This window comes from Apus apus, chromosome 17 (genome assembly GCF_020740795.1).
Source record: "Apus apus isolate bApuApu2 chromosome 17, bApuApu2.pri.cur, whole genome shotgun sequence".
In the NCBI taxonomy this organism is placed as follows: domain Eukaryota; kingdom Metazoa; phylum Chordata; class Aves; order Apodiformes; family Apodidae; genus Apus; species Apus apus.
The window spans coordinates 2,099,789-2,126,290 of NC_067298.1; the positions used below are offsets into that span (position 1 = coordinate 2,099,789).

The window sequence follows — 26,502 nt, forward strand, 5'->3', positions numbered from 1 at the left end:
CCCCCACAGGGAATGATTCAAATATTTGAGACTGGCCTGAATGGAGCATTTCTCTTCTTGCAGTGACTCACTGAGCTGAAAATCTGGCCCTTTGTTTGCTGTAGACCCTCAAACCAGACAGGTTTCCCAGGCTGCAGACTGTAAGAGCCAGCACAACTCTTTAAAAAATTGCTGAGAGACCAGATGATGCTGTAACATTAACATTTTATGCTCCAGGTTCCTGAAACAGTTAATGTGCAAATATTTCTCCCAGAGCAGTGTCCAGGATTAATTTTGTTGTACATGCAGAACAAGTGAGCCAGGCTGGTTTCTGAAGCACAGTGTGCAGAAATAGACTAAGCTTAAGAGAGCAAAATGGCAACAAAACCAAATTCTGTTCTGCTTTCAAGAAAAACCTGATGATAACCAAAGGAGGACAAAGGAATTATAAGGTCATTTCTGGAGAATAGTGCCAAGTAACTGACACATCTGTAAAAAAAAAAAAAAAGTAAAATACCAATAAAACATGAAATTGAAATGATCTCTCTTCAGATCTCACCATGTGCCCTTCCTGCAAAGGATTCTCTATGTCCCAAGCACACAACATGGGAAGAGTGGATGGAAAATCTGAAGTCTCAAACCTTGCTGAGTACCATGATTTTAACCTTATCAAGAAGCAATGGGCAAAAGCAACGTGTGTTAGAACAGAGTGCTGGTTTGCACTGGCCAGGCTTCAAGCTGCTCAGTGTGTTCTCAAACCATTCTAGGTCCTCACAGGTTTTCAGGTTCTTTTTCTGTCCCCTTGCAATTACTTCTGGCAGCCTTTGTTTCTCCTGCACTACTCAGCTGTGGATGCAGCTGGATGGCTGCTGCAGATGCTGCTCCCTCCATCCTCACAGGAACATCCCCAGGTGAAGCCCCTGGATGGAACACCAGAGCCACCAAGATCTGTTTCACCAGCTGGGCTGTCCCAGCAGCTCTAAGCCAGGGCTCCCAGGCCTTGCACAGTGAACAAAGCCCCCGCCTCAAAAACTGATGTCACCCAAACTTTTAAATGACAAACTTATTATCCCACATCTGATCTTCTCTTACATGTACTGACTAATAACTCAGGTTTAGTGCCTTACTTCAGTTAGTCATATCAAAAAGGTGAACTTCTGATAAGGTTCCCTGTGTTGCACAAGCTTCCCTCACACTTCACAAAAGGAACGAGTATCTTTTCCTTGAACCAGAACTGCTGCTGTGCTGCTACTATCAGAAATATTGCAAAACCATTCATAATTTATCTGATTGGAGCTTTGAAGCACTAACTGGTGAAGAGATCTTCACTGTGCTGGGTGCTGCATAAAACAAACTACTTAAACACCAAAATTGCTTCTATTTTAAAACAGGAGGGTCAGAAGGTGGGAAAACAGTCTGTGGAACAGGCAAGTATCCAGCAGCCTGTTTCAGGTGGCAGCACAGCAGGTAGCAGACCCCTGACAATTAAAACCTATTACATACATTAATACATGTTTAAAACAATGCTGCTTTTATGTACTCCATTTTAAATTCTATTTTAAATAAAAGATTTGGTAATACACAATGTAATACTTACTACAGGAAATGGATGGCACAGAAGGAGAAACAACTGAAATAAAACTTTCTCTCTCACGTTTCCTTGAAATTGGATCAGGCCACAAAACCTAGAAAACAACAGATCCTGTGTGAGGTTTGTGTTGCAACTGCTAAAGGACATTTGAATGGAGGTGCAGACCAGAGGGTGGGCGGGGAAGCTTTGCTACCGCCAGGAAATCTCAGTTGATATTCCAAGTGCTGTGGGAAAGCAAACACTGAGGTGAGTGTACTGAAACCCTCCAGGGTTACTCAGATGCCACCAGCTCCCCCAGTTCAAACACGGCTTTAGAGCTGCCCCGCAGCCCCGCCGAGCTGCAGCAGCAGGGGGGGCTCTGGCGCGGGGCCCTCAGGAGGGAAACACCCCCGGGCAACTGCTGGTGTCGGGCGTTCTTGCAACTCTCCAGGTATTACCAATAATCATGCCACTTTTCTGCCAATGAACTGCAATGCTTTGTCTTGTCTTTCTGTTTCTCTCCGCCCCCAGTACTGGCTTTCCTGACCCGTTCATTCTGTGCTGACTTCCCTGCTGCCTGAACTAAAAAGCCAGATAATAATTTTGCAGGTGTTTTCAGCTCTTCCTAGTGCATACATAAATATATACATATTTTGCATTGGCACCAAGTCAAGCTTTCTACAAGCAAAAAGCAAGTGATTCACTGCCTCTTTAAAAATATCAACATTTTCAAGGTAGTTAAGTCTTATCAGATCCTTCATATGTTCTCACCCCAACCACCCAGAAATACATTAAACTCTCACAACCTTGTATTACATGTCTTTGTGTGCATCTTTCATTTACACGTCACAGGAAACAGAGAGAGCTGTTACATCTGCTATGGACTGTACTGAAATGCTCTTCAGTTTCTAGAAGCAGAGAAAACATGCCATGATTTCATCAACTCACACTCCTATGCTGGAGCGAAGCTTCCGGATGTCTTTGGATCTTCTGATCTCTTCTTTACACAGGGAAAACAACTTCACTGAAAAGGGATGGCTGGAAATGGGAAAGAAATAAAAAGAAAGATGAGAAACAGATTTGATTAACATTTCAAACATTTAATGACTGTAAAGATGCCAGGTTAACATTCAAAGGAGAGGAAAGACAATGCAGAGCAGCACATGCCCCCTCCACAGCAGCACACTCTGCTTTTGGTGGATCTCTGGTGAACACAAGGGTGATTTTGGCCACCACTGGAGCTTTTTTTTTAAAAAGGGAAGGGATTATTATGAATTATTTACATGGCTACTACCTGTGTGCAGAGGTGTGAACTACATTTATGCAAACTGAGTCAGGAGATGCATGATAATCAGCCAGCCATGGCTTGTGTTTACAACAAAGCCTGGTATGATCAGAAATGCTACGTCAGGAATTAAAATATTCATAGCCCAATAAAAACTATTTAGTCTGTGTATCATTGTGGTGCCTTGGTCGTTCCCTGAAGTCTCCAAACTTTACATAAAAGGGGATGAATGTTGTTCTTAAATACTCAATCACTTCACGGCCCAAATTCTTCTCGTGCTTCCAGACAACGTAACCAAACACAGGGCTCACAGTTCTGTTAACTATACGACTCATGAAACCATCTTTAAATATGTTCAGCAAATTCTTTTCCTTTTCCACAGTCTGGGAGACGTGATTCTCACAGCTCTTTCCCAGACACTCATACAAACACAAGTATTGTTAGCATGTTCCAAGGATCTATTAAAAAGAAGAGGGAATATTGCTTTCACTTCAGTACAAATTATTTAATCTTTTCCTTGCCACACTCAAGGCTGAAGTGCCATAGATGCAAAAGAAACTATTTCATATTTGTCTAGGAAGCATAATTACCTCTAGACTGCCTATTTTGGAAACCTCACTGTATTGTGTATGTAAAGCAGAAAGAAAAGAGCCTAACATACATTTTCTGCTACCACAATTCAAAGCTGTGGATAAAAACTACTCAAAAAAAGCTGTGTAATCTGTTGGAGAACAGAACATTTAAAACAAGAAGTTTAGAGGAGTGACAAGATGTTAAATTAATAGACCTTGTTATATATAGTTTTCCAGAAAAGAGTTAATGTCTTTTAAAGATTTCAAAAAGATCCTTAACAAAATAATGGCATATACTGGCAAATACTGACTTGATTTAAAAAACAAAACAAAAAAACAAACCATGGAACCATTAAGCTAAAGAATGCCCTCTATGGCTGCTGTCTCAATATTGTCCAGAAAACCACACTATAAGGTTAAATAAAATTGCCAGGTTTTCAGTGTTGATACTGAGGCTTCAGAAGGGATTTTCAGAGCTGACAGTGGCACTCAGGACCAAAGAGTCTGGGAAATTCTGATGTAAAACACCTCCATCAGATGCTGAAGAGCAAGTTCCCTGCCCTCACCTGCACTCCCAGCAGCACTTTTTTGTTTCCCCGTTTTCAGAAGGACTGGAGAATGTGTGTGTGTGAGACACATGATGAGAAGGACAGACACCTGCACGGGTGAGTCCGTGTGTGTGTCTACAGACTGATTTGTCTGGGTGGATCAGGGAAGAGTGCATCTGCTCTCTTCGTGTTAAGAGGCCTTGTGGTGACATTTCTCCTCCTCCCACCTCCAGCTACACAAAGGAACTGTGCAGACAACTAATTACAATACCTGCAATGCATGCCTGGCTTTCAGCACAGAACAACAGCAATACAGTGAATTAGGTGACATTTAAATTGGTTGAACAACAGGGACATCACTGTGAAGTGCAGCAACAAAGAAACCAATTGGAACCAGAGCATCTGGAATAAATTTAATGCATGTAACCTTGTGTGCAGCATTTTCTGTTTAAAACAGATGCACTTTCCTTTCTGTCATTTGCCAACTTCATATTTTTAATAACTAAACCTAACGTGTATGTGATCTCAAGTGACTCAAATAGCTTGGCCTCTTTAAAGGAAATTGGGAAAATTCTCTCCCCTGTGTGGGCACAGTTCCAGCAGAACCAGAGTCTGCATCTGGGGAAAAGAGATCAGCCAGAAGGCTTTACATAAGCTGGGTGCACAGGGTGCTGCAGAGAGGTGTGGGCTTCTCCTCCTGCAGGTGAACTGAGTTTTGATAGTCCAACTGGGGTGGCTGTGGAGCCAGAGGACAGCCGTTGCCATGCTCTTTATTGTTTATTAAACAGTAGCAGTATAATTGCTTTAAAAAATCCCCAGGAGCATGTAATAGAAAGAAATCATTAGTGTGAGATCAGTGGGGCCACATACCATCTTAAAACACTAGGAAAATTTTATACCTATACAATGCATGAGCACATCTTCCAAGTATGTAATTTATATACACATAAAAAAGAGAAATGCTACTTTCACTTATTACTCCAGAAAGTACTAGACCCTGAATTGTCATTCAAAGGCTGTCCTGTTCCCATGGCACTGAGCATTAGGCTAACCTTGCCATCCTTCCCAAGGAACTAGCAACCTACCCGAGCTCCTGGCAGACTGAGCACCTCTGGTGATCACTTGCTCAGGAGACCAGCAGTGACTCCTGCGGCTCCCGAGAACAATAAGTGGCTGCAGCTCACTCTCCTTTATTCTCCCTTTCTCTTGTCCCGCTGCCAGCCAGGAGCTGACAGTTACCCACACCTTTAAGAGCAGCCACTGATTAGTTTAAAAAAGCCCAATAAGCTCTGCTTTATTTACGACAGCTGTTTCAAGCAGGGTGCCCTTTGCCTCCAGCAAGTCTCTCTATAATCAAGTAACATTCCCGACACTATCCTGAATACAGCTCCACAAATTCAGTGTATGTGAAGATGAAATCATGAGGTTCCAGGCTGTGCTACCTGAAAGAATAAATTACATTTCAGCTGAAAACTGCCTCTCTCTGAGGGGTGGGAGGGCGGCAGGGAGGAAATGGCAGGTGAGTGATGCAGTTTCACCAAAGCTTTAGGCCAGAACACCTGCACTGCTGCCAAAAAACAAGGTTTTCCTCCACTTCCTCCTCACTGCTTCCCTCCTGATTTTGGCACAATTTGTCAGCAGGCAGCAGAACACATTGAGCAACTACCTCAAGGTGAATTTGACTGCAAGGGTATTTTTTTTAACCTGGAGCAGCTCTCTGATGCAGCAATACAGACCATTCCTGCCAGGCTAAGGGTGGGGGAAACTGTCCTGAGGGACATGCCTGAAGCTGGCACGACCCTGCCAGTAGGAGGTAATGGCCTGAAAAATGGATGGCAGAGCTTTCCTTTTCATACTGCACATGCAAACTAAGATAAGCACAACAGAGAAAAGCTGCTTCTGAAAGACAGCCTCTTGATTACCCCAGTGATGCTGAAGTTGATTAATTTCCAGCCCCACTGGGCAGGTGTTCACCCTACACTTCACTTCCCTCCTGGCAGGTTCAGCAGGGCCCTGGCAGAGGAACGACCCACGCGTGGCAAATTAACCTCACCTCAAACACAAGCAGTCACAGTACGAGACTGGAGGAGAAACACTCACTTGCCCTCCTACACAGAGACAGCATGACCAGCCACAGTGAGGGCTTCACAAACGCTGAAACTGAGCAAGAGTTGGGCAGGGAGAAACTTGATGGAATTCAACAAGGGCAAGTGCAGAGTCTTGTATCTGGGGAAGAACAACCCCAGGTACCAGTACAGGTGGGTTAGAAAGGGGGTGGTTAGTAGGTCAAGGGAGGTTCTCCTGCCCCTCTCTTCTGCCTTGGTGAGGCCACATCTGGAATGTTGTGTCCAGTTCTGGGCCCCTCAGTTCAGGAAGGACAGGGAACTGCTGGAAAGAGTCCAGGGCAGAGCCACAGAGATGATGGAGGGAGTGGAACATCTCCCTGATGAGGAAAGGCTGAGGGAGCTGGGTCTCTTGAGCTTGGAGAAGAGGAGACTGAGGGGAGACCTCATCAGTGGTTACAAATATGTAAAGGGTGAGTGTCAGGAGGACAGAGCCAGGCTTTGTTCAGTGATGTCCAGTGACAGGACAAGGGGCAGTGGGTGCAAACTGGAGCACAGGAGGTTCCATGTGAATATCAGGAAGAACTTCTTTCCTGTGAGGGTGACAGAGCCCTGGGACAGGCTGCCCAGAGAGGCTGTGGAGTCTCCTTCTCTGGAGACATTCCAACCCCCCTGGACACGTTCCTGTGGGATGTGCTCTGGGTGACCCTGCTCTGGCAGGGGAGTTGGGCTGGGTGATCTTTCCAGGTCCCTTCCAACCCCTAGGATTCTGTGAAGAGAACTACTCCAGAACCGTTGAGCTGCTCCCCGAGGTTCCCGAGGGAACGTGGAGGGAAGAGGCAGGAAAGGCAGGTGGGAAAGGCGGGTGGGCGGCAGCGACACCGTGCGGGAACCAACCCGTGCCAGGCTGGCCCGGCCAGCAGGGACTAACCCTGGTTACATGAAGCAGTGTAGGTATGACCTGCCCCAGAAATTGCTAGAGTTGTATTAGGGAAAAAAAAGTAAAGGTCCAAGATCGTGCACAATATCCATTTGAAACTGCATTTGCCAGTAGTTTTTTTTATAACGTGACAGTTGACTACTAAGCGTCATCCTGATGCCTGACATCCTGGACCCAAGTTGCCTTGCTAAAACTCCACTCAGCCCAATCTGGTAAAAAAATAAGGGAAGGAGATGAAATGGAAACCAAATACCCCCAAGGAATGCTACTGTTTCACCTCCAGCTTCTCCAAAAGGTTTTTCATTTGCCACATGACAAGCAAGAAGAGAAGCAACAAGAACGTTGCTCACCAGCAGCAAGACTGTCTGCTTTATAAAAACAACCATGTGCCTCATCCCTCTTATTACAGGAACTTTACATAAAATATCTGAAACTGTATGTACACATGGTCTTTTTGTGCCACCAAGCAGAGTCTTAATTCTGCCTTTTATTTCCACACCTCTGTGGCATACTGTGACAAGAGAGGAAATGGTCCCAACTCAAGAAACTAGGCCCAAAGTCACACTTTTCTTCTATGCAAATAGCAATAGGTGGCACCAAGAGTGTAGGCAGGCAGGCCTCAGGGCCAGGATCAGTGTTTATCCACACCTAACTGCCAGCACTGCATGGAATATAATCCTGGGCTCACCCACCACATCCAGACACAGGCTCTCAGAGCAGAGCCCAGCACACCAGGGTCACTTGGCTCCCATGAACACACACACTAATTCAGTCAGGATTACCTCTCCACCACTAGGTAACTCTATCACCAAAAACATTCACGTGCAGGACCTAAATTCTCTGTCTCTCACTAGCTGTCTTCAAGCTTTCCAGAGCTCTGGCCTTACAGAGCTTTCACATGATGAGGAGTTCTTACATTTCATGCTACTATTTCATTCCCTAGCCATGAGAATGACCCACTGGGCTGTAAAATTACTACTTTACTTTTTTGGTTTCATCAAACTGGAAACAAATACATTTGAATCAGCTTCAAAACCTTCCCCCCCTGCTCCCATAATCCCCCTGGATTTTATTTCAGGCTTTTTTAATAAAGCATTACACAGGATTGAGTTTGTCATGGGCATGCAGTGGTGCCACCACATGCATTCTGTTTAGTGACCCATGATGTGGGAGACACAGACTACCTGGGATTTCCATCCATAATCTATCATCTTCCTCAGCAGGGAAGACTGGAGCCTATATGGGGGTCCCAGATCACTGACATAATTACCAAATCACACAAGTCATATTCATTTCATCCATGAATATTTCACTCATTTTAAATTCCCATTCAGAAAGGGACTGCCAAATTTGTTTTCAGAGACATTATCTAAATGCACACTTGAAAACAAGAGTAGATTCAATTAAAACTTTTAAAGTGATAAAAGCTCAAATTTCTCTGCTGTGAGCAATTCTTGAATCAACAGCTTCCCAATCCAATATACGTGCTGTTAGGATGCATGTTGTACAGTTCTGCAAACATCTGTAAATGTGCCAAGATGCTGCCTGAGAGAGTCTGTGGAATATATTTTAGTATCACAGAAATTATATTAAGTCCTTCCTGAAACATCTGCAAAAAAAAGCAGGATTTCACATTGGAACATCTTATTCACGTTTATCCATTCCTGAACCAAGTACTTTCCAGAAGACTGAACTTGGTGTGGAAAAGCTGGGACATGCCTTTTTTATTCTTCTTATTAGAATCTTAATTAACTTCTCTGGAGATATTTGCATTAACAAAAGCAGTGGGATTGTGGAAGTGATGGCTTTAGGCACACTATTCTGCAGCCTCACAACAGGACACTGCCATTGCTAAAGGCTCCCACACCATGAAGAACATGCCCCCACAAGCAGGCTCTGAGGAGCTCCAAAAAGGGAAGAATAGAAAGGTGAAACACACAAGTTTGAGTTTGATTAATGTACGTTTGTTAAAACAATGAACCAATAACCAACCTCTACACTGATACGAGAGCCAAAGATTTTATCAAGACCCTTTTTCAAGGCAATCTGGTCCAGAACTTACCACCACTGCCCCATTTCAGGAAAATTAAAACATGATATCCATACACACACACACTTAACAATCCTCTGTACCCACACCTGGAGCAACATTCTGCAGCAGTCAATGTAAGATTTAACAGCCCTGCTGCACGGTGGAAAATAAAAAAGACTTTCAGGAACTTACTTCTCTTGCATGGTAAATATATCAAAACAGCCATTTGCCAGCATTTGGTCCAGCATTGTCAGGAGAGGCACAGACACCCTGGTGAAAGAAAATGATTTAACAATGTAAATACAATTCTTGGCATACATATTGACACTATTTTTAATTAGAAGCAAAGAAAATAAACTTCCTATGTACCTACACACATTTAAAATAGAACTCTAATTTACACAGAGGAGGGTTGCTCAGTAACTTCTGTGTCTTGGCTAAAGCATCCTCCTTGGCTGAGAGGGGGACATTCTGTTACAGCCAAAAAGAAAAAACCTAATTAACAACATGTCTAGTTTCGACTTGCAGGGTCCTGAAAACACAATTAACAGTAGTATAAAATATGAATTTATTTTCTAGTATATAAACAACATATTCCACAAAACATACCAGAAGTTACAACACCTTCTCACTTTGGGTAATTACCAAATAAACCAACACACAAGGCATGAGCTGGAATAACTATAGTTGTGTTTTCTATTTCAACAGTTGAGACAATAAAACTCAAAATTCTATTAATAGTTGCAGGGTTTTTGCTCTAGGGAATATGTTCTATTTTGCACATGTCTGATAAGTGAGGCTTAGAGAACTTACTCATTATGCAGAATAATTCACCTTTAAAGAAAATTCTTGACAAGAAAAATATACTTCAAGGGTTTGTAAAAAAATACTAACTAAACAAAATGCAGACTGGACGACACTGAAAAGTAATCCAGTCTGCATTCCAAATCCCTGGAAGTGTTCAGGGACAGGTTGGACGAGGCTTGTGCAGCCTGGTCTAGTGGGAGGTGTCCCTGCCCATGCAGGGGGGTTGGATCTAGGTGATGTTTAAGGTCCCTTCCAAACCATTCTATGATTCTATGAAAAGCGTTTAGGAACATACAACCCCCAATGCTGGATTTTATAAAAACTGCTGCTTAGCAATATTGAACTACAGAAATTGCAAACTGCTCTCCCACCACCCCTTCCTGATACGTTTTACTGCTGTACCAAACAGCTGTACCAGAGCAAATGTACATGGCTGAGGCAAACCTCATCTCTCCATCATCTGTGAGAGGTCATGGTGAACAGGAGAGGTGCCTGAGGACTTGAGGAGGGCCAGCATCACTCCAGTCTTCAAAAAGGGCAAGAAGGATGACCCAGGAACTACAGGCTGCTTAGTCTCACCTCTGTCCCAGTAATGGTTTGGAATAAATAAATAGTTCTGGATGTCATCTCAAAACATGTGAAAGCAAAGAATGTCATTGGGAGAAGTCAGCATGGATTCACCAAAGGGAAATCATGCTTGACCAATCTGCTAGTCTTCTATGATGACATAACTGGCTGGATGGGGGAGAGCAGAAGACATCATCTACCTTGACTTCAGCAAGGCTTTTGACACTGTCTCCCATAACATCCTCATTAGTAAACTGGGGGAGTGTGGGCTGGATGGTTGGACAGTGAGGTGGACTGAGAGCTGGCTGTGTGACAGAGCTCAGAGGGTTGTGATCAATGAAGCAGGGTCAAGCTGGAGGCCTGTAACCAGTGGTGTCCCCCAGGGGTCAATGCTTGGTCCAGTCTCGTTCAACATCTTCATCAATGACCTGGACAAGGGGACAGAGTGTATCCTCAGCAAGTTTGTTGGTGACACAAAACTGGGAGTGGTGGTGACACTGCAGAGAGCTGTGATGTTATCCAGCATGACCCAGACAGGCTGGAGAGCTGGGCAGAGAAGAACCTAATGAGGTTTAACAAGGGGAAGTGCAGGGTCCTGTACCTGGGGAGGAAGAATGCCAGGCACCAGTACAGGTTAGGGGTGGACCTGCTGGAAAGCAGTTCTGAGGAGCAGGATCTGGGAGTCCTAGTAGACAGGAAATTATCCATGAGCCAGCAGTGTGCCCTTGTGGCCAAGAGGGCCACTGGAATCCTGGGGTGCATATGGAAGAGTGTGGCCAGTAGGTCGAAGAGAGGTCGTTCTCCTCCTCTACTCTGCCCTGGTGAGGCCACAGCTGGAGAACTGGGACCAGTTCTGGGCTCCCCAGTTCAAGAGAGACAGGGAACTGCTAAGAGAGGCCAGTGGAGGGCAACAAAGATGATTGGGAGATTGGAGCATCTTCCTGATGAGGAAAGGCTGGGAGGGCTGGGACTGTTCAGCCTGGAGAGGAGAAGTTTGAGGGGAGACCTTATCAATGCCTACAAGTATCTCAGGGTGGGTGCAGGAGGATGGAGCCAGACCCTGCTCAGCAGTGCCCAGGGGCAGGACGAGGGGCAATGGGCACAGGCTGGAACATGGGAAGTGACATGGAAATAGGAGGAAAAACTTCTTTACAGTGAGGGTGACAGAGCCCTGGGACAGGCTGCCCAGGGAGGGTGTGGAGTCTCCTTCTCTGGAGACCTGCCTGGATGCAGCCCTGGGTGATGTGCTCCAGGGGATCCTGCTTAATGGGGGAGTTGGACTAGATGATCTCTAGAGGTCCCTTCCAACTCTGACAGTTCTGTGATACATCTGACTTCAGACAGTCCTGCTGTTGGAGACAAAAAAGCAAAACACAGACATTACCGGTCGTTCCGCAGGTTGTCCTCAAAGACCTTCAGCAACGTCTCACAGAAACTCTCCATAGCACTGGAATCATTCTGGATTCTCTTCATGTAGTCAAAAAGGCTCTGGGCAGAGTATCGGAGCTGCAACAGAAGGAGCCTCCAATGAAGGCACAGGGAAGACAGCCAGGGCTGCAGACCAAAACACTGACTACACAGAAACATGCTTATCCCTCCCACCTGAAATGCACACCTGCACTGTGGGGATGTTCTTCCAACAACCCAGTGTATAAACTCAGTCTCTCCATTTGACAGGAAGATGGATATTTTACTTTCATTAATCCTTTTTCAAGGAGGGTTTTTTAATTCTTTTAAAGTTTTGCCATTGTAGGAAGAAAAGACCACATTAAAGGTTCATTATTTTCTTTCTCTCAAAATAAAACATTCCCAAACCGCTACGATTATCCTGCTTTACTTCAAATAATAATAATATTGTTATGGCTCTGCAAGTTAAAGAGTACACCAGAAGTTCAAGAGGTAATATTTATTAAACAAGCTGATGTAACTCAAAATGCAGGAAAACTCTTGGGCACATGGTGCAGACCACACAAACCAGCAGTAAACTTGGGTTAAAAATTAAAAACAACTCAGAAATAATGACTCTTGGTTTCATGCTGTTATGTTAATCAGCCAGTTTAGAGGGATGGCAGGAGGAGGTTTGGTGTGTGTCCCAGGCTGAGCTGGCAGCACCAACCTGGTCATGCAGCTGGTGTCATGGGCTGCAGGTCCCTGGGCAGCCCCTGCCACCTTGGCTGGCTTCCCTTCACCTGGACCTGTGGCAGGAGGGCAGGAGGCAAAGCCTCTGCAGGAGGGATCCCCCTTTCCTGTGGGACCCCCCTTCCTGTGGGATGCATGTCCCCAGGCAGCTAACAACACACCCCTGAGCAGCAGGACTAGGACTGCTACGGGCTAAATGAACAGCTCCATTAATCTGCTTCATTTCTGAAAGTGGGAACTTTAGTTTCCAGGCTCATCTTTTAAAATATGAATTTACTTCCTTTGAGGATGAGAGGAAAAATTTGGGGGGTTTTGTTACAGAAACTACCTCAAAGGAAAATATCTCATCAAGGATGAACACAAACTGATTTCTCAGTTTTCCTGACTGGTGTGAAGGATCATCAGTCCTGCAGGGGTTTGGTCAAGTCACTTAGGGAAGGAGGGGGGAGGTTAGGGGGTCTCCCCCTGTAAGAAACTGGGTTACAAGGAAGGGGGCTGTGGGAAAGTAGGTGGTGCAGATCAGTTTTGGAGTAGAAACTTCTTTCAGCTTTGGTTGCAAGAGTTAAATAATTTCCTGTTGAGCCAGGAGGGGCCTGTAAGCAATAACTAAGGCTGTTCAGTCAGATTTTCTTCCTGAAGCTCACACATAGCACTTTGATACCTCACTCAAAGGTGCAACCAGTTCCCTCAAAAGACTGAGCCTTTTATCAAGAAAAGAACAATTATTTTAGATCAGTATGAGAAGTGTCAAAAGTGTTTTCCTGAAACCAAAAGAGAAGAATATCAATTTAAACATTTCATCTACTTTAAATTTTGTATCAGTAATGTTTATGGGTGCATCAGCAGAGAGGAACAGGAAGCATTTTAGATATGATCAAAATTCTAGTTTTCAGGGCTGTAGCCTGCCCAGCACAGCAATCCATAGCACCTGGAAAGGAGCAGAGCCTGCTATTTTAACCATTTGTTCTATAGTGAAACACATGGGGTAATGCATTTCATTAAGAGGGTCAAGCAATGTAAAGAAATTATTCAGTTATTCTGCATTTCAAAATGATACTCCAATCTCAGTGACAATTGTTTCAACATTTGTAAAAGCCAGCTGTACTAAACAGAAATACTGAATTGATCTGAGTGTGGTTCTTTTGAATGCCAAAAGCTTTGTTGGTTTATGTTTCCCTGTATGCAGAGTAGAAACAATATCCTTACACTGAAAGGTCTCTAGAGGATACACAACTGTAAGGAAGAGAGATTTCCTGAAAATTTTAAACCTGATTAATTATTGCATACTACTCTTTAAAAAAAAAATCTGTGCATTTAAGACTATTACAATTGTCTCAATACCTTACACTGGCAGAGATAAATAATGAGCAGAAGAAAGTTAACACCCAAGTCAAGCTTCAGGAAAAGATCATAAAAGGCGTATGATTAGCCATGTAATTTTCTCTTCTCTTTCTTCTGTCTTTTAAACTACCTTGCACATTTCATACCATATTTGAAGAAAGGTTAATTGCTCAGTGCTTCTCTGCAGATTCAAATGACTGAAGAGGCAAAAATGGCCATGAAAGAAAAGGGCAACCCTAGCTCCATGCAGGAAGTTCCAAAGATGTGCAAAAGCAGGACTAATTAATCAGAAGAGATTATACAACGAAGACAGCATTTCTCCATTAGCAAACAATACACAAATCCAGGTGTGGATAAACCATCTTGCAACTGCTTGGCAGATTTAAAAATGGGACATTTTCCAAATAGCACAGACTGTACAAACTTTACTGGAAGCAACTCCACCATACCAAAATAACATTACATAAACAGGTTAAATCCGTATTTCCTTCTCAGGTGAGCATCCCTTTTTTCCCCAGATAATCTGTGAGGACCTATCTGAGCTATCCCCTTAACTGCTCATGAGTATCTGCAGAGAAGAGCATGTCCAAATTTCTTCCCTGTCTATGCAGAACACAGAATTCACACTATATCAAATGTGTGACATTTACCTTTCCCTGGGGTTGCATGAGGACTGGGAAAGGAAATTAGGAGGTTAATGGGTTGGAACTTGGACAGCTTTGGATAAGGATTTAAGAGAAGGCCTGAGAATGACCTTGTTCTTATTAACCATAGTAAAAATAGGGTTTGCCAAAGGCTTGACTCTCCCATCATTTAAGCCAAGAGTATGTACTGCAATGACAGGCAACACAGGGTAAGGCAAACAGTGTTCAAAGGGACCATTCCATTAAAGTCCTAAAGATACGACCTCCTGAACCAGGGGAAAAGTATGAGGAAGTGTAGTTACAGCAAGGGGAGAAGCCAGCTGGGGAGAAGGTGTGTGGGGTATAATAAAGGGTCTTCATGAAATTGCTTCCAAATCAGCTTGCTGCAAAACTGAAGTACAATACTTCTAAAAAAAGATTCAAGGCAACGAGTGGAACTGCCAAAAGAAAATCAGCTTAGGCATCCAGACTGTAACTGCATTCAAAATCTCAGCTCCCCATTGGATATAAAGATGCTCGATCCAACTAAAGGCTCTGATTTTCACTCTGCAGTACTATCTTGGACAGACCAGATAAAAAAGCCCGTGGGACATGATGAGAAAGGAAGCATTGGTTCTGAAGATGTTCAGCAGATGGACATACCCTACTGGTTCCAGTCTCCCATCTAACCAGTCTCCTCAGAGCCCCAGGTATCTGAAGAGAATTCAGTCTCTGCACCTAATGCACCACGAATAGAAGTAACTACTGAGAAACCCTGGACAAAAGCAGAAGTTTTATACATAGCTAATTGCTAAAGGCTCCAGTATTCACAGAAACATTTCAACAGAGAAAGACCTACTCACAGTCAGAACATTCCTGTAATGTGTGCAGAAGAAAACACATTGTGCTTAATAAATAACACTGGTTTGGGATAATTTGTAATCCTGACAAATGTACAGACTGCAGTGACAGTAACCTATTTTCCCAGTAAGTTTAGAAAAAATTGTTTATTGTTTGTATGATATATATAAAATTTATATCATATTTATATCTTGGCACAAGTGAAACTCTGTCTCCCTTGTTTTATTCACAACACTCCTTATTCAATATCAAATCTTTGAAGGCCAGTGACTCTATGACTCAGGTCAGTGATATTTTATGAGAAGTGGGAATATAATAATTAACACTATTTTTTCTTTAAAAAAAGAATGCCAGAAATTATTCTCATATGTATTTCCTTCAAGAATCATCGACCAAGGAAACTGGATTTAGGGTCCATTCCTTCAAAGCAAATGTGCATTAATTTGCACACAGTTCATCACAGTAACCAGGTATTTTAGACCCCTGTCTACGGATGTCCCAGCATTTTCATTTGTAAGAACTAACACAGCTGTTCCAAGGCCAGTGTTTTCTCCAAACAGTACATGCAGTCATAAACACCACTGACAAAGGATAGGCCCATTTTGAGTAAAAAATACCTTGTCTCATGTATTTGGCACATATTTGACCTCCATGTGCCACAGCCAGGCTTTGATTTTCCTCAGGTGCTTTAACATACACGTGCATTCATCAGACATTTTTGGAACTGGCTACTCCAATTATTCTAAGTCTTTGCCATCTTTTGCTGGAACCTTGGTGCTGAGCTGGGACAAAACTTCCAGTTTTCAAATTAAGTTGCTTCTTTTCTTTGAGGTTTTACTTAAAATTTCAGTAACATTTTTAAAATGTAATTTTCACCCTTTATGGGGGCGGGGGGAAAATCACAGGACATTCTGTGCTGTAATGACATTCTAAATGTAGTGTAGTTGAACAATCATGAATTATATCAAAATTATATCCCAGCCCCTGAAAATACAGGGTCTGTCAATTGGAGAAAGAACATCATTGTATAGTTCTGATCTCCATATAGTGAGAGGATTTTTTAATGCAGCCATAAGAAATAAGGGTCATTGTGGCCAGATACATAATTAGAAGATTCTTTTACACAGAGAAAGTGCCCTTTGAACCCAGGCCATGTTCCAGAATGCCAAATCCCAAAGGGAATGACATCTTCTGTTTTTCCAGATTACTTCAAATGCTTGAGCTGCAATTCTTTCAGCAACCACGCTGCCACCAAAATGTTTCTGAGATACCCCACACAGCTAATTTCAGAACATCTCTTTTAAAAGCCAAACAAAGAACTACTCTTGCTAAATATACTGCAGAGCAGTTTTAACTATGGAAAAATAGCCACTGACCACTGAATTACAATGGAGCCTTTCTTCTACTAATTTTCCCTGAGATGATTTAAAAACAAATTGACATTTGAACTCAGATTATCTTGCAGCATATCAGAATCTTCTAACTTCTGTATCTACATGTATATGTGTGTATATATTATTTAAAGTGAATGAATCCTACAGATTTAACAGAAAAAGTTCTTAACATTTTCTATTAATGTCTTAAATCAATCTCTGGATTTCAGCAGAGAACACTACAGCCTCTGACAGAATAGTTTGGAACAGTCATTATAAGACACATCAGTTCTAATTTATCTATCACATTTTAAATACTAAATGTAATTTACCACATATTGTATAAACCCAGGGTTTATACTTTATACTTTGAGCCTTCCTTGCACTTCATCTGGCTCAAAAGGAGGTCATCTTCTTTCTAAAGCCAAAGCCCTTGAGACTATTTTAACCAGAACAAGCCTTTAGCATTAAAGAAAATTGCAGGGTCACAAAGTTAACATTTCAAGACCATATTTTGAAAACAGTACAAAAGGTTTCCCTTAAATACACTGGCAGATGGTAGCAAGGCAAGGGGAGTATTAGGAGGAACTCTTCACACTTTTGAAAATCAGGCACAACCAGAACTTGAAAAAAAAGGAGAAAAAATTAAATTGGGGAATAAATATTTTCCTCTGACCTCAGTTAGCAGTCAGAATGTCTGTTTCTCCACAACTTTCCTCCCTTTTCATACTTACACACATAGCTTTGGTTTTGATGGAGCCTCCTATAATTAACTGTGTTTGAGGAAAAGCTAAATTTCACACACATCTGCTATTAAAACATCTGTTAAGGGTTACATTGTCTATCTGATCATTACTGTCACAAACCAACAAGCATATGTTTTCAAAGTTTTAAAATACCCATTGCTATATAATTAGTTGCCACTTTAGAGATATTAAAATTCTCAAAATTGGTTTGAATTCATGGAACTGCACAGACCTCAAGTTTTCAGCTACACAAACCCAAAGGCATTTAGGCATCTCTGGATCACAAATGCAGAATCTGTGGCACCAGCCAAACACCATCACTGGGGCATATTCTGAACAGCTGATGGTCAGACCAGGAGCTGTTCTCTCTCCACAAAAGCTGCACTGCTTGACACCTACCACATTTCTACCAGCTTTCTAAATTAGACACAGCAATGTTAATTAGAAACATTTAAACACTGTTGGGGTGCTGACTCATGACCTCCTCCTTCTGTTATGGGGCCACTGTAATTTGAAGATTTCACTGACAGTCCAGGATTTTCTGCTACTGCTCTGATATTCCCCTGCAGTGTCATTTTGAATCTCATACTGAACTGTGTCCTCACCCCAATAGGTGTTTTCATATGTTACATCTTTGACAACCACCTTGCATTTCACCACTCCTTCCTCTGTTAACAGCTTGGAAAGGTGAGCAAACAAACCTGAGGTTTTTGAGTCAACAAGCTGGATCACTCAGCTTCTATCAGGCCAGGAAATGAGAAACAAAGTGTCCTTAATCCTGGTTTCCTGCATGCCTAGTAACTCAAGAAAATACTTCTAAAGATGAAAAATACGAAGCCCGTCAGGCTTCTAAGTACGACTTGATTTCTTTTAAAAACACCTGTGTCTGAAATCCTCATAGAAATAACTGTCTGCAATACCCACTGCAACAGACTAAACACTTAATCAACAATCTGATCAGGTAAATAAATGTGTTCTACCAAAGAGAGAAGCCACTCTGCTTTCTTACCGTTGTCTCTGTCAATCCACCGACCGACACCGAGAGGCCCAGCAGCACGTGGTACTGGTAGGCTGGCAAGCCCAGCAGCTGGGTGATTCTAGGGAAGGCTTCTGAGGCTGCATTCCAGTTGAGAGTCTCTTTCTCTGACCTGGGGAAAAGAAAAATCATCTTATGTGTGCACTGTCTGTTCTTCTCCATACATTCCTGTAACTCCCTATCCTTAATCATCATGTCAGTCAAAAAAGTCTCTGAATTACCCAAAGATCTAATTAATCACTGCTCTTTAAGCACATGGGGAGAATACAAATAAGAAGTTCAGCTTTGACACAAACCAAAAATTGAGTAAAGTGAAGCAATCTTCAAGTCCTTGTTCTGATTCAGAGAAGCAATTTGAACCTCTTCAGATGCACTTTTCTCTACACCAAGAAATGTTCTTCTTGTGTTCAATTCCCTGTTCTCTCCCACCAACTGAAAGAAAGACTTATCCCAGGAAAGGCTGACACAGATGCAGCCCCCCCAGATCAACCAGCAGCCCAGCAAACACTTTCTGAGTTACAGGAGGTTCTGCTGAACAAACAGAATGAGGACACAAAGTTGAGTGTTTCTCATACCCATCAGGTATTATGATTACTGCTCAGGAATAAGTTGCTCTCACTCTAACTAGAAATCCCATCTTGGAAAACTACTGTAACTACAGTTTGGTTAAAAGAATACAACTAATTAAAAATTATCATTATGATCAGTGTTTTCCAGTCAGGGAAAAAATTATTCAAGAACGATGGCAAATAAATTCCAGCTCTCACATTATGACAAGAAATGGAGATTATAAACCAGACATTTCATAAACAGCAGGATTACCAAAACACAGCTCCCTGCAGATCTGTTTAACCAGTGGTCTCCCAACTATGACATGTTCTCCACATATTCTCTCTATGAAACTGGCTGATGGGATCAGAAATTATTTGGGTCAATTCCTTCAGAAACTATGGTTTTAACACACACCCATACTATAACAAGGTTTATTTTATACATTTATGCACATTCACTGTACACTTCAATGAAACTGCAACAAATAGCACCAAATACTCCTCCATACACACAGCAGGCCTTTGGGCACAGAAATTACAACCAGGCTTGTTTTAGGTGTAACTGTGTGCATACATATTCTTATTTTCACAGGTGTAGGATACTTTCTTCAATATATTACCTTGGAAAGACCTTCTCCAGCTCTTCTCGATGAGGGATGTGTGGAACTGGAGGATGGTCAAAATGTAAGAGAGTAAGAAACACAGATCCTGCATGAGCTCGAAATTTATCAATTTTCTCAGCTGACTGTTGGGCCAACCAGCACATGATCTGTTTGCAGCTACAAAGAAAAGAACAATTAATCACATAACTTAATCATTGTACTGTGTGTTTAAATGTATATTGGTGCAACAAAATAAAAATGCCTTCCTATCAAAGCATTCTGGTCTTACTCCTTGTAATGAGTGCACAAGTCATTTAAGACACAAACATGGTGACAGAACCTTTAGAGTTTTGTCTTCCAAGTATCAACCAAAAAGGTCATGACATTAATACTACACAGCATTTGATATTCACATAGATACCACCTTTCACCCAAAAATGTGCAAAGATGCTTTATGGTTTGGATGAACTACTACATTTCAAATGGAAAAAGAGAAGGAACTTTGAGAAAACTATTTTCAAGTAGAAAACTGCAGACATAGCAGAGAGCAGGATCTATGAAATCATGTATATATTCAGCTAAACATTGGACATGCTCTGTCCATAAAACAACACCATTTTATTTTAGAACTATTAAGAAAGTTTTGCTGCAGCCCAAGTTATGCTTACAAACTGGTAAGTAGTATTCTATTATTATATTATAATACAATTATTATCATATTATAATTATTATGAGCATTGTATCAAGAAATTAAAAATCAAAAACTCAGTGTAAAATTCTGGTTTTCTGCATTTCCTTACTAATAATTTTGCAGAGACAACAGAAATACATAAAACTCCTCCTCACATTATCACATTCCAAATTAATGATGTGATGCTCTGGATAAGCAGGCAAGTTTGCTTTCTGTTTAAGTGAACCCCACTGCCCAGCTCCAGAGGGGCAGCAAGTACAGAGCAAATCTCACAGACTGTGTTTCAAAAGGTGGGACTGCCACCCAGTTTCTCCCAATAACATTAATTTCTCTGACAAACAGATGCAATATTCTCAGCATCTGTATGGATATAAGCTTGATGTACCACCAACAGTTCTGTGGCCCTCAGTAAAGGAGTAAATAGACAATATGTAAGCAATGCTGTCTTGCATGGACTGGGATGCAGTTATAAGAGAAGGCTCAAAAACAGCACATACATGTTGGCATCAATTAACTCTGGTTCATTCTGAACCAGCAGCAGCGTCACTTCCATTAAACTTGTCATAGAAGCTTCACGTACCCTGTTGAAACAGAGATACATTGGAGTAGTTACATCAGTATTTATTTAAATAAATACATCAGAAGTTAAATTACACAGACACTGACAAAAATTTCCAAACAGGGAAAGCACTGATCCCCGAGAGCAGCTATTGTACTTGTGGGAGGACAAGGACTGTGTGCAGCTGCTCCCACAAGCCCTGCCTGTGAAGTGAAGCCCACATTTCATACAATGCCAGCCTGGTTTGGGTGGGAAGGGACATGATAGATCATCCAGTTCCAACCCCTGCATGGGCAGGGACACCTCCCACCAGCCCAGGCTGCTCCAAGCCCCATCCAACCTGCCCTTCAACACTGCCAGGGATGGGGCAGCCACAGCTTCCCTGGGCAACCTGGGCCAGGGTCTCACCACCCTCACACTAAAGAATTCCCTCCTAATGTCTAACCTAAATCTTCCCTCTTCCAGTTTTAATTAATTAAAACTTATTATTTATCAGTGATAATAAAATATATATATCTCAAAAGACTGGAGAAGGTACTTGTCTATGGTGAAAAGACAAACTCCTGTTTCTAATTTCCAAAACAAGCTGAAAATAGTTGCCTGTGCAATCTAAAACTGGTTGAGACATTTTTTATAATGGTGAAAAAGGTAAATGACTTCATTTTTTCCCAAGTAATTTAACACTTAAGTTTGGCAATCTTTCATCAAAGGATGTTTTCCTACTTTTTTTCATACACTATCTGATTGTAAGATATTCATGTCTAACACCTGTAGACAGATTGGACAAGCCCCAGCAAACAATCTGTCAAAAAAAAATAAATAAAGTTTGCATATGGCAAGTAAATTTGGATAAACTTTTCCATGATTCCATTAAAGAAAGACACAAATTACACACCAAGGAAAGGTCTTTCCAAAAAGTGGTAATTACCCCCATATCTTTCCACCTTCATCAGTGGTTTAAAAGAAACTGAGTAAGAAATAATTCATATTTGGGATGTCACAAAAATATCTAGCAGCCAACTGTTTGGTAGGAGATAGATTCCCATTCTCCCTTTAATTTACATGTTTCTTGACATGATTTTGGCTGGTAGTGCCAAGGCATCACACAGAATCACAGAATCCCAGGGGTTGGAAGTGATCTGGAAGATCACCCAGCCCAACCCCCCTGCCAGAGCAGGGGCACCCAGAGCACATCACACAGGAACGTGTCCAGGCAGGTTTGAATGTCTCCAGAGAAGGAGACTCCCCAGCCTCTCTGGGCAGCCTGTCCCAGGGCTCTGTCACCCTCACAGGAAAGAAGTTCTTCCTGATATTCACATGGAACCTCCTCTGCTCCAGTTTGCACCCACTGCCCCTTGTCCTGTCACTGGACATCACCGAACAAAGCCTGGCTCTGTCCTCCTGACACTCACCCTTTACATACTTGTAAGCACTGATGAGGTCGCCCCTCAGTCTCCTCTTCTTCAAGCTCCCTCAGCCTTTCCTCATCAGGGAGATGTTCCACTCCCTTCTGCATCTTTGTGGCTCTGTGCTGGACTCTTTCCAGCAGTTCCCTGTCTTTCTTGAACTGTGAGGCCCAGAACTGGACACAACATTCCAGATGTGGCCTCACTAAGGCAGAAGAGAGGGGCAGGAGAACCTCCCTTGACCTACTAACCACCCCCTTTCTAACCCACCCCAGGATCCATTGGCCTTCTTGGCCACAAGGGCACATTGCTGGCTCATGGTCATCCTCCTGTCCACCAGGACGCCCAGGTCCCTTTCTCCTACCCTGCTCTCCAGCAGCTCAGCCCCCAACCTGTACTGGTACCTGGGGCTGTTCTTCCCCAGATGCAAGACTCTGCACTTGCCCTTGTTGAATTTCATCAAGTTTCTCCCTGCCCAACTCTCCAGCCTGTCCAGGTCTCCCTGAATGGCAGCACAGCCCTCTGGTGTGTCAGCCACTCCTCCCAGTTTAGTGTCATCGGCAAACTTGCTGAAAAACCACATCTACTGCCCTAACATAATCTATCCACCTAGTTACTTCCTCATAGGAGGCTCTAAAGTTGGTCAAACATGACTTTCCCTTGGTAGAACCATGTTGACTGCTCTTAATGAACCCTTAAAAGAATCCGGTGCTCAAAGCACATTTGAATTTATTGGGTGTTGGGAATTTAATTTCCTCAGGATTTCTTTGAAAATTACCACTTTGTAGAGTTTTGGTTTTTAAATTAAGACACAGGCAGAAGGATAAACAATAGGCAGGGGGAACTTATGTGAGAGCTGTCAGATGTGGGAGTTAACTTGAATAGCTAATTATACTCAGCCAGGATCCAGGTTCTTATCTCCTTTGGTATCTCACCTAATTTTGAAAGCAGAAAGCTTAGTATCTCTCCCCTTTCTCTGACTCCCCACCATGTGAGGTTGCTCTTACATTTCCTTTCAGCTACACCTGTGTGAATCTTGAGTTACTACATTTTCCAAGCTTCTTTGATGGCTGAGGAAGGAGAGGGGAAGCCAAGCTCCTTCTGTCCTTGCACAGGCTGAAGTGACCTGATCTTGATCCTTACTATTGTGCATCCTTCTTTCTTCTTCTAAGTTGAAGATACCAAGCATGTCTACTTTCTGATTTCTTGTCCTGTGTTATTATTTCCCTGTCATTTGACAATTTTAACAACCAGTACTGAAGACTAAGGAGCTGGGTATTTTTATGCAAAACATGAAAAACATTCACTGAGGCTGATACAAGTATTCTGGATTATTTGCCCTGTGGACTTTTCCAACACATTTGTAAATATTGTAGTGAAGTAGCCTAAAAAACCAAGGCTAGTCAATTTAAAAAGTGCCTAATGCTAAAATGGCACAAAATATCTTTCTATAAATATCATCTATTGCCACTCATGCTGGAACTGACAAGGTCTCAATGGCTGATAATGACTCCTTAGAGCATAAGCATTAAAGTTTGACAGCAGCATAAGACACCCAATGATTGTTAGCAAGGAAAAACTCTAGCCTGGTACACACTGCACAAATAAAGCACAATCACAGTGTTTCATCCTACCTAAGGAAAGAGTTTGTTACAGGGTGTGCTGTAGTTGCTGCCATTACTCACAGGAAGGGGGGATCAGCAGGCTCTGCATGGCTGCTGCAGCCAAACACAGCCCCTGCTCCGGAACTGGGCTGTTCTGCTTGCAGCAGGGAGGAGGAAGCAAGAGATTGAGAGTGTTTTGGCAAGAAGCAAGGAGGAGTGCACACCCTCCCCTGCAAGGCACAGCTCACACCTTGCCCGTTGTTGCCTTCCCAAGTCAGCAATTACCATCACAGGGCACAACCATCACAGGGGTGAGCTCTGCCAGCTTTGCTATGGGCACAACATGCATCGTTTGCAGCTTTTCATTTCCCTAGTCCTCTGCTCCTCCTCACCTGTTGAGTCTGAGCTGCTGGTTACAGAACAGCAGATGTCATTTAATTAAATTTAAAGGAAATTATGTTTCATGTTAATATCCTACTGTTGAACACACCTTCCAAAGAGGAGAATAGTGACTAAAAAACGGTCTAAGCTAGGTATTTCATACAAACACACTGCAAAGGTAAGATTGAAACTAAACATCAAAGCCCTTCAGGTATCAGCACTGTTAGACAAGAACTTCTTCAATCAACTGGGAAAATAAGGAGATCTTTTCAACCAAGAAATTTATTTTATACCAGTACTTTTCAGGCAGTCCTCCCTTCCCACCTGGAATACAACAAAAGCATAGCTGGATACTAGATCTGAACAATAAACAAGGGCTTAATTTAGAATCCTGAACATGCATCTGTGTACCCTGAGACGCTTCATATAGTTGCCAGACATGTCACATATATATTAGGGTGTATTTGTGTTCACAAGCACATGCAGAAAAGTACCCTCACAAGAGAACCTGTATGTTTCCTTAGTACTCATTTGATCTCCAAGATCCATATTTCACAGGGTTTTCTCACCCTGTAACTACCTTGTGGAATTCTACAGGATGAAGTGAATGACATGGAATCTTCATTGCTGCTCTGTCTACCCCATTCAAAGATTGCAGGAACTTCCAATCAATAAGTGATGTTACTTGGCCAATTACAGCTTCTTTAGATATTAACCACAAAGATTTTAGCCTTTACAGTGCTTTGGTTCATCAGTTTGGAAATCACCTTTTCAGATCACTATTACTGAAGGAATAGAAAACATTCAGATAAATGCAATATTAATAGATAAAGAAGATTCAGTAAAGAAGGGAACTGTGAAGATTGAGGAATCCCACAGAAATTACTGGTACAGATTTACCCTTATACCCCTTCTATAGACTTGGCATTAGATACATTCCTACAAACTTTAATTATTCAAACAATCTCAATCATCGAAATCCTAAACTTACAAGAGTCACTAACACCACAGCTCAATTTACCAAGTTTTTATTCTAGCAACTAGCCTTGAAAATTTGTCACTGACACGTTAGGCAACTGCTCCCTCTCCTGGCAAAAAATCCCCACAACACAAACGTACTATAGGAGAGTTCACTGAGTAAATGTGCTATTTCAAATAAACGGAAGTAATGTTTTAAATCTGTACTTTTTATAGCTAAACACATTCCTGATATTCACTAAAATAAAATAACATCACCCACTAAACCAGAAGAAGACTGAACTTCAGTTTAAAACACAACAATGCCCATTGTCCGAACTTCTAGGCTAGGGACAAATTCTTGTCAGCCTTCGCTTTTACTTTCTACTCTTCCTCCCCCAGTGTATTTCTCTCTATACTCAAACCTCCAAAGCCTGAAGCTATCTATTTCTAACAGGTTTTGAAAAGACATCAGTTTTTAATTAAACATAAAACATGACAGCTAAGTTTAAGTCTGTGTAAGGCATCTTACCATCCTCCAACATCTCCCCGGCTGTCTGTGGTGTAGTCAGTCACACCTCCAAGTAGTGTAGCATAAATCTGAGTGACATTATCTTTGCAGACATATTCTTCCTGGGATCCATCTCCCTTTACACCTACAGTTTGGCAAACCCTTTAGAAAGAGAAAAAGGTGGGGAAAACCCACAACACTGGTAAGGAGAAACATTAAGATCATAGTTCTGCTCTGTTGCTTAATAAAATTCCCCGGACATGAAATACTTTAAAACATCTCTAACATTCACTACAAACAGTATGAAGAATATTTCTGAGCCCGCTGTCTGGAGGAGAAGGGCTTGGGGGTGATGGCTGATGAGAAGCTCACCATGAGCTGGCACCATGTACTGGAGCCCCAAAAGGCAATGGTGTCCTGGGCTGCATCAATAGAAGTGTGACCAGCAGCACCAGGGAGGTGATTCTGCCCCTTTACTCAGCTCTCATGAGACCCCACCTGGAGACTGTGTCCAGTTCTGGAGCCCTCAACATAAGAAGGACATGGAGCTCATGGAGAGAGTCCAGAGAAAGGCCATGGAGATGATCCAAGGGCTGGAGCAGCTCTGCTCTGGAGACAGGCTGGGAGAGTTGGGGTGTTCAGCCTGGAGAAGAGAAGGCTCCAGGGAGACCTTAGAGCAGCTTCCAGTGCCTGAAGGGGCCTACAATGCTACACAGAGGAACATGTTTAAAGCACCTGTCAGTTTCTGAACTCTCCTT

The 26,502-nt window shown here is 42.5% G+C and overlaps 1 protein-coding gene across 2 annotated transcripts in view; it reads right to left on the reverse strand.

Annotated features, from left to right (window-relative positions):
• TBCD (tubulin folding cofactor D) overlaps positions 1 to 26,502 on the reverse strand; it is a 126,327-nt gene that overhangs the window by 3,289 nt on the left and 96,536 nt on the right. For both annotated transcript variants that reach the window (XM_051634672.1, XM_051634673.1), the window contains 8 exons: positions 25,766 to 25,906; positions 20,824 to 20,907; positions 19,654 to 19,812; positions 18,456 to 18,594; positions 11,748 to 11,869; positions 9,182 to 9,259; positions 2,498 to 2,587; positions 1,577 to 1,664 (listed from right to left, as the gene is read on the reverse strand). In XM_051634672.1, the coding sequence (XP_051490632.1) occupies positions 1,577 to 1,664; positions 2,498 to 2,587; positions 9,182 to 9,259; positions 11,748 to 11,869; positions 18,456 to 18,594; positions 19,654 to 19,812; positions 20,824 to 20,907; positions 25,766 to 25,906 (901 nt within the window). The remainder of the gene's footprint in view (positions 1 to 1,576; positions 1,665 to 2,497; positions 2,588 to 9,181; positions 9,260 to 11,747; positions 11,870 to 18,455; positions 18,595 to 19,653; positions 19,813 to 20,823; positions 20,908 to 25,765; positions 25,907 to 26,502) is intronic.